At 48.0% G+C, this 8737-nt stretch overlaps 1 protein-coding gene across 1 annotated transcript in view; it reads right to left on the bottom strand.

Moving 5' to 3' along the window:
* Positions 1-1445: 1445 nt before the first annotated feature.
* WDR93 (WD repeat domain 93) overlaps positions 1446-8737 on the bottom strand; it is a 10788-nt gene continuing 3496 nt past the window's right edge. The window contains 11 exon segments of the mRNA XM_010182858.1: positions 1446-1548; positions 2696-2715; positions 2718-2890; positions 3017-3170; positions 3900-3960; positions 4654-4870; positions 5415-5546; positions 5836-5922; positions 6361-6431; positions 6628-6811; positions 7458-7545. Coding sequence (XP_010181160.1) covers positions 1446-1548; positions 2696-2715; positions 2718-2890; positions 3017-3170; positions 3900-3960; positions 4654-4870; positions 5415-5546; positions 5836-5922; positions 6361-6431; positions 6628-6811; positions 7458-7545 — 1290 coding nt within the window.

Raw genomic sequence — 8737 nt, 5'->3', positions numbered from 1 at the left:
AACCGGGTGGCTCAGTTTAAACAGGCATTGAAGGTAGGTTTGAGCAAACCCGCTTGACTTTGCACCAAAGCAGATGGCAAGTGCTCACACAACCCAGTATCCATATCCGTAACAATCAGATGAGCTGCGAAGCTGTAATCTGTGGCAGATGGAAAATGACAGCACAAAAGGTTTTACCATGGCCCTCAAAGCCATTCACAAAGGTAACAAATAGGAAGCAAAACCAGGCATCTCAGATTGTGAAATAAGTGCTTCTCCCCTTTCCTACCACCACAGAAGACTGGCTATTTCCAGAGGACGAGCTGAGACCTCTCATCAAAACTCAGTCCAAAACCAGACAACTTGCTATGAAAAACTGAAAGGGGACCCTGGCACAGGAGTGTCTACATAGCTCAAGTCTGTGCTGAATCCCCACAACCTTGAACTGATGCTTTGCTGAACCTTTAGGGGAGATCTGGAAAATATACCACTCGCCCATGCACACAGATTGGAGTCATTGCTGGCAGATTCATCAGATTCTTTGCAGATTAGGCAGTCATCTTGGAAGCACAATCAGTTGTAAAAAGACTGAGGCTTTCTCGTGGATTTGATGCTCGAGAACGCATATGTTTGCTATGTTCAAAACTGGATGTTTTGGGTCACCTCCCCTAAAGCCTTTCAAGTTCCAGAGGACCCCTAACTGCTTGAAGGGCAACATTCATTTTGCAGACTTCAATTCTTAGTCTTATCCCAAAGCTGCCTGCTTGGAAGTCAAAAGAAATAACTAGACAGCAGAACAGCCTAGGTCAGGCGTGACACTCTGCAGTGTCACTGCTGCTTGGTGCTGCTATGCTCCAGAGGATGCCCCCTTCATGTCCAGTTTGCTGCCTTTGAAAAGACCAGGTCTTTTGCTAAGCACAAGGATGCTGCCCCCTGCCCATCTGGGTCAGAGCAGAAGATGAGACACACTGGTGAGCCCCAGAAACAGAAGGACAGAACATTAGCTTCTGATAAAATGCCAGTCCCGTGAAGTGCAAGGCATTTACTGGAGAAAAGGCTTTATTATGGAGGGACATTGTAACACACCACACTGCTCTGATGCTCCAGGTCTCTGGGAGGACTCAGATCTAGTGCAAATCCTTAGCTGAACCACAGAGGTGTTGGGTCTGCCACCTCGGTGAGAGGCCCTTCCTACCTCAAGACTCCTCCATCAGCGGTGTTTGTCTCTGACAAGGAGGGTCTGAGCCCTGCTGGAACAGGCTGAGGGTTAGGTAAGGCGAAAGGGAGAGCACAGATCCTCGCAGCTGAGCAGTAGCAGGCAAGCAACTATTTCAGATGACAAATTGCCCCAGGCTGGAAAGCAGCCGGATAGATCTGAATAGAGTTGCTGTCAAAATATCAATGCTGTTCATGAGTTTGCAGGATTGTGATAGTGCAGAGCCTGCCTTTCAGTACGCAAGGGCTGACTATGGCTTCTTCCGTCTCTTCTTGTCCATGGCGGCTGCTTGTGCCTGCAGCTGACTCCAGTACTCAGGCAACTGCTCCCTGAGTCCCAGTAGGCTCTTCTGCCTAATGAAGGAAGAAATGGGTGGTTAAAACAGTCCCTGCCATTTCCTCGGTGCTCAGACAACCTTAGCCTGATTCCCCTAAGGGTCCCTGGGGCTCACTACAAATTAAGCAGTTCAGACTTCCTGTGTCCAAAAAAACTCAGTGATTCCCTCATGCCACTCAGCACTCAAGTTTACTGCTCTTGACAGCAACGACCTCCATATTTCTCTTTGCCTGTAGCCTCTGTAGACACAGGTCTCACCACAGTTGTATAGGTGTGCTCTGGATTGAGCTCCCAGTACCCAGGGTGCAAGATATCCCTGGAGGTGATGTCTCCCCAGTTCTTCTGGTATAAGGCAGACGAGTGTCTCCTCTGCAGCTTTATGAGAAGGGGGAACAGAACTGGTTGCTGGTAGCACAGAATGAAACTTTTTTGCACTTAACTAGACAGACACCACCACAGGATTCACCCTGGAGACAAGGAATTAGGGAAGGCTAACAGCGAGTATGTGCTGTAAGGTCATACCTGCACCCACCTGTTCCATTCCAAATTGGAGAATTAAGGCATAGTGAAAAGAACAAACAGGATATCGTTGACATGGGTCTAGCTCCAGGGTCCCAAAACAAGTAAAATGTCACGCAATAAGAGATGTCACATTGCCATCTAGTGACGGCATGAGCTCAATGCAGCAGCTAAGTTCTGCAACCTCGCCCTGAGAGTGCTGGGGACCTTCTCAAAGAGAGAAATTTCCAACACAAATCTGTTTAAACATCAAACGAACCTAAGGAATGGAGGGAAGGTGCGAGGTGCAAAGAGATTCCAGCTCTGCCTGGCTGTTGGGGTCAAAAAGAAGAGGCAGACACAAAAGGTAGAATCTTATTCCTTGGCAAGATTGCACAATCTGCACTGCTCAAAAGCACATTAGAACTAGCGAGCCCTCTCTACCTGGAATGACAAGTCTGCCCCAGATATCCTCACTTATACCTGTTTAAGGTGTTCCAGGAAGGACAGAAGGGAGAGGAGGAAGGGTTCTGGGTGGCTGTCAGGAATCCAGCTACCTGGCCTTACCCAGACGTAAATCTGTCTCAGTGCACTCAGAAGCTCCAGGGTGAGACCTTGCATGGACCTGAGCAACACCACAGCTTACAACAACACACATGCACTTACCTGTCAGGCAAAAGGTAACTTACCTATCACGTAAGAAAATGTTACATCTCTCAATCCATGGCAGGTTCTGCGAGGATTGGAGAGGCAAATTTGGGAAAGCCTCCTCCAGTGGATAGGAGTTGAAGTAAAAAATGAAGATGGTGCTGTGACTGGCTCTGCTCTCTGCCAATGCATCTGGCTCCTGCTGCTGATCTCCTAGACAGAAACAAGAAGAGAAGGTTATTGCATCAGGAGTCATCCTATGAGAACTCTCAAGGATCAGTGCACAGCTGAATGCGCCCAGTGACCACGTATCTAAGCCCATTCCAAGGTGCAACCCACCTTGAAGCAGCAGGCACCAATTCACACTGTCTACTGCAAACACTGGCTGCCAGGGAGATGCTACAGCATAAGAAGGTGGAGTACTGAGGCGGTAAATCTGTGATGTGGCAATGTTCATCAGGGACACTGTGCCATCCCAGAAGAAGACCAGGGCCTGAAAAAGCAAGTTGACACTTAAAAAAAGATGTAAGAGGTGAAAAGTATTTTCTGAAAAGGACATGGAATGACATTCAGGTCTTCACATCCCCAGCCATGATGCTGTTTTGTTTGTGGCTCAGTAGTCATAGGGCCACAACAGATGAGGAACAGGATGTGCAGAGAACACAGAGCTGGAATTGGTGCGGGTTGGGATTGGGAAGGAGGAGCGGTGCAGGTTAGGACTGAACTAGATCCAATCTTCTGCATGGCTGGCTCTGGTAAGCAGTTTTAGTCTTTTTCTCCCCATGCCTGAAAACTTTGAGGCCACCTGAAAGGTCTGGCTGGATTTGTGCTTGCAACTTCTCCTCATCATGATGCCCTCTCGTATTTGACCCTGGTGCCTGAAGCTTCATGCCTGGACCTTCTCACCTTTGCAGACTGACTTGTCCATGTGCAGAAAGCCTCAAGTGCCTCCCACCTCAGTGGTCAATTAGAGGACAAAAGGATACTGATTGAGATCATAGAAGATAAACCCTTTGAGTTACCACCTACATACAAAGCTGTAACTGCTTCAGGAAGTCCCCCTGCTAAAAACAGTTGGAGGCTAGGAAAGGATGTCAAGGCAGTATTGCCCTGTTCTTTATCTTCTAGGTACCCAGTTACAGCCATTACTGGAAGCAGGATCCTAGACCAGATGGACCTGTGTTCTCACCCAGATCTTAAGAGAGCTGGCAGTAATACTCACTGTACTGGGGAATACCAGGACAGGTGCCACAGCACTGACAGCAAGATTGGGATCTTCAGGCCTGTAAAACAGAATCAGGCTTATGCCACTCTTTCATGCACCTGGCAGATACTGAGAGATTGTAATGGTTCCAGCCAAGCCCTTTCCCTGTGGAGACAAAGCCTGTCTCCTCCTGTGCAGGAACCCCTGAGGCCTATCCCTGTGCATACCCACCTAGGAACTATATTGGAGATACAAATCCAATATACAATAATATACCATAATACTGGGAACTATAATGGAAATATATGAAACCAAAGCCTCTAGAGCAGCAGCGTCCCCAAAGTTGATCCTTCTCAAACCACGGTGATAAGTGAACATAAAATTGATAAAGAGATGGCAAGAAATGCTTATTCTGACTTCTAGGGGGAAGTCATTCTGGCAAGGACAGAAGAGAGAAGAAAACGTTCCCCTGGGTACCTGGCAGTAACCCAGCTAGCTGAACATCAGCCCTGGGCAGTGCTACAAGCGATTCTGTTCTATTGCATAGAAGAACCCAGGAACAGACCTAATTCTGGCATAACCATTGGATTTTAGCACTGGAACTGTCTCCTAGCAAAACAGACTTGCTGCTGAGAGCAGCAAGGCAGAGCTATCTGGGTAAATGCAGTAGAAAGTTCTCTACCCCACAGATATCTGGGGCTCCATGCTGGACCTGACCACTATACCACACAGTTGCTTTGGCTGGAGTGAGGTCTATCAGAGTTTACCTCACCTGTCTACCAGGAGCTCGATGCTGGACTTCCCAGACCCAGGTGCTTCCACCAAATAGAGCGAGCTGTCTGTACACAGCACTAGAAGCTGCACAGTGGGATAGGCAGGATCTGTACCCGGGCAAGGTGTCTTATCACTGGTAACTGCAGAACTCTGCAGAAAGTGGATACTACGGATGAGACGTTCCTCTAAAATGGCAGTCACAGACAGGGGATATCCTGGGGAGGCAGGGAAAAAAAACACAAGATAGCAGTTTAGGAAGAAAAAGGAACAGGCAACTTATTCAAGGAAAGCTTAGCTTGGACTGTGGCCTCCTCAGGGGCTGCAGCCACCAGAACAATCCTGATGGCAGAAGAATCTTCTGCCAGGAGAATCTCTGCATCATGGCAAGATGACACGACCACTGATGGCAGCCTGAACTGCAATGCCACAACAGCCTCAAAGGTGACCTGAGGGTGCAGTGGCAAAGAAGCAACAGTCTCGCAGCCTCAGTGCATGACAGGCATCAGTCCTCACTGCAGCAGTTCACAGCCTCTGCATTGCTGTGGATGGGAATGGTTCTGCCAGGGCTAAGGCAGTCACGCTGTGCTGGCAACTTCTAGTAAAGCAACCCATGAAGAAGTGAGTACAAACTATTTTCAGATTTGCTTGTAAACTCACTGCCAGTCCCCTGTTCACACCAAGCCAGAGCCTCAAACTCCTGGAGAAGGGAGCAATTTATCAACTGTGATCCCAAAACACAGTTCCAAAGGGCAAGCTCACCTAGGTGTTTATCCCAGATTGTTATTGCTGCATCTTTACACGCCAGTGCCAGGTACCTGGAACAGGAGCTGACAGCTGAGCATGCAATTGGAGCTGCACATGGCCACACAACTTCAGGTTTTGGATCAGAATCTAAACAGAAGGACATGGAGAAGCAACTGTAAGAAGGTGCAAAACATTCTCTCTCACGGTACCAGCTTCCAGTTTCCTAATAAAACACACCATTCTGGAGTCTCCTGCCAGAGTGGCTTCACTAAAATACTGCCAGCTTGTGCAACATGAAGCCCTGAAATCCAGCCTAACCCACAAGATATGGGGCAGCTCTCCTTTCCATTCCTCATTTCCCTGAATCACGAAGATCTGGCTGAACAACAGCCAATCCCCACAGAGTGCTCTGCTAGAGAAAGCAAGACTTTCTTACCCATTTTGTCCTTCAGTGAACGGTTAAGTAAGTAAAAGCAGAGATTGTGGCTTCCATCCCAGTGCACACTGATGCCAGCTGGAACATCTGGTACAGAGAAGCAGACAACAAAAGAGAGACTAGGGACAAAGAGAGCAACACTCCAGGACACCAAAACACCATTAGAAAGCTCTCATTAGAGCTCTCTCAGTTTCCCTGACAAGACTTACAGAAACTGCTCACACAGAAACTAAACTACAGCAAACTACCCCCTTGTCTGTTATTTTTATCTTGCCTATGTGTCCCCTCATCTTCTTAGGGGTTTGGGGGGTTTTCTGTGGGGTTTTTTCTTATAATTATGGAGATTAATTTGTTTGACTCCATGCTGGTGTCTGACTTATAAGTCTTAGGGCTGACACAGTTTTATGTCCTTGGAGATGGAATTATACAGTGAGCCCAAGTCAGAGCCATTGAGCTCTAACTGCAGCTCAATGTCATGCAACAATGTGTTTCATAGGTTAACAGCTCTTTGTTCATGTGGATTACCTGGCTGTACTTTTATTTCCGGTCCCACCTGTAGGATCTGACTAGCCGGGAGAAAATGAAAAGTAGCACGTCTGGGGAAAAAAAAGGAAGTAAGAAACATATGTAAAAGAAAGGCCTTGATAAGTGTGCAGCACTGCAAAAAGTCCTGGAATGGCTCTAGCCCCCTGCCCTGAAGCCTTGGGATGAAGGAGGCAAAGCATCTACACTTGAGAAGTGCCCTATGTCGAAGTCTTAGGCACTGAAATCCTGGTTGGGACTCCCACTCACCTGGGGATCTCCTCCTTGCTCCCTCTCTCATCCTCAGCCTCCAGATACTCCCGATAAGCGCTGCGGAAGATTGCTTCCTGCTGCTCCCACTGGGAGTCCTTGATGAGGTGATTGTGCCCCAAGCCAAGCACGCCGTCATCATCCACTTTCTTCAAGGCATCCAAAGGGCTTTTAAAATTACTGCCTGGATTGGGAACACAAAGGGAAAAGGCCCAGCCCTGGAGGAGCAGACACCACAGAGTGCTCAGAGAGACTTTGACCATCCATCCTTCAGGGTGGCATTGTCTTGAAGAGGGACACACTGCATCTTCCTGCTAGAAGTATTTCAACATTAAGAATATATTTTGTGGGACTTTCCATATCACTACCCCATTTTGCAGTAGGCAGAGAGAAGAGCAAGTCATCTGAGGACCCAGCTCAGCTTGCCGTTCTGTGCCATTGTCCCTGACAGTGTCCCAGCATAAGGTCTGCTCCCTCCCCATCTTCAGCATTTTCCTATGAATCCAGGCCTCAGAGTGGCAAGACAGGGGTGCTGTCAGGTTGCTAGGATCTAGGAAACAACCTCCTCCCTCTCTGGTGACAATGAAGCCAAGAGTGTATAACACCCACTTCAAGACACATGCAAGTGTTTTGTGCTAACAAAGGTGACATACGATGGTTGGGTAAGAAGCAACTCCCACAACAGGATTACGTGTAAGTACAAAGACAGGTCAGGAAGGGACCAGGGAGCACGTTGCTGAAACTTCCTGACATTTTCTGTAGTCATAAGGACCAGGATTCCTTTGCCCCCAAAGGAGGCTGCGGGTTGCAAGTACAGAGTCAGTCCTGACCTGTAATGGGTTTGGGTGGCCTCACTTTCAGCAGCAGCACTGGGAGACTCAGCTTTACATCAGTTTTGTTTGCAGACACAGGAGACTCCTGCAACAGAAAAACGTTAGCCTGAGAACCATGTTGTACCCTACACTGCTAAGTTTTCACCTGTTCATGGGAATCAAATGCTTCCTAAAGGAAGCATATGCAAAGCTTGGCTGACACTGCCTAAGAGATGCTGCTTTTAGTATCTCCTAAATAGTGGCTCATTCATTCTTCAGGCCAAAACACAAGAGCTTGAGGGAGGACACTACTTTCTCGACAGCATTACAAAGGATGTCCTTCCCAGACATCTCCCATCTTTGTGCCCTAAATAACCTCTACTTCTGATTTTACTAATCTCTTAATTACTCTTGCTGCAGCACAGGCGTGGGTGGGGCACAGAAAGGTTCAGGGGGAAAAAAGGAATAAGAAAAAATAAAGTAAAAAAGAAAAGCAAAGAAGCAGGACCAAAGGTTGCAGAGTGCTGCTGAATACAAGAACCAGATTTTACTTCAGACACCCCAGGATTGGAGTAGGTCATGTAAGTGCTTGGCAGGGAATAGAAAATCCTAACAGGGGACCAGCACAAGTGTGTCCCCACCACAGCCACCCCACCCCACACACACATTGACACTCGGCTAAACAGAAAAGGTCTGGCTAAATAATCAACTACATCGGAGAAGGAAGAGGCAGGAACTTCAGTAGTTTACATGGAATCAGCAAAGAAGGAATGCCTGGGCGTTTGCTTTCGCCTTGGCCAAAAGAGGAAGAGTTATGAGGCAGGTATCACAAAGAGTTAGCTGGAGGTGCTGGGCAGAAGGTGCCTGTGTGTTGAGAGGTGAAATCTGGCAGGGTGAAAGCGATGCAGGAGAGGGTTAAGGACTGACTTTGCATTAAAAATTCCCCATAACAGCTCAGGATGTTCATTAACACCAGTTACCATCTCTGCAGAACCATCTCCACGCAGCTCCAGACTTTTCTGCCAGAGAACCAGAGGTGACAGTAGTTAGTGCAAACATGTAGAGACCCTCCCCTGTTCAGGCAGGTTTAGCCATGACCCCACCAGGCTCCTCTTGTAGATAGCCTAAAACACCAACCCTGGTTCAGGACCAGACTCCCAAGTGGAGATATCAGGCCTGGTTCTCACTCCTTCACCTTCCCCCAGTAACATAAAGGGAGAAGCCCTGTGGGAATACCCTTACATAGGTCCTCCTCTGATGGGGCAACACTGCTGGGAAAGGAGCTGCCAGTTTCAGGG

This window comes from Mesitornis unicolor, unplaced genomic scaffold (genome assembly GCF_000695765.1).
Source record: "Mesitornis unicolor isolate BGI_N332 unplaced genomic scaffold, ASM69576v1 scaffold19704, whole genome shotgun sequence".
Lineage (NCBI taxonomy): Eukaryota > Metazoa > Chordata > Aves > Mesitornithiformes > Mesitornithidae > Mesitornis > Mesitornis unicolor.
This window is presented reverse-complemented; position numbering and strand designations above follow the sequence as displayed.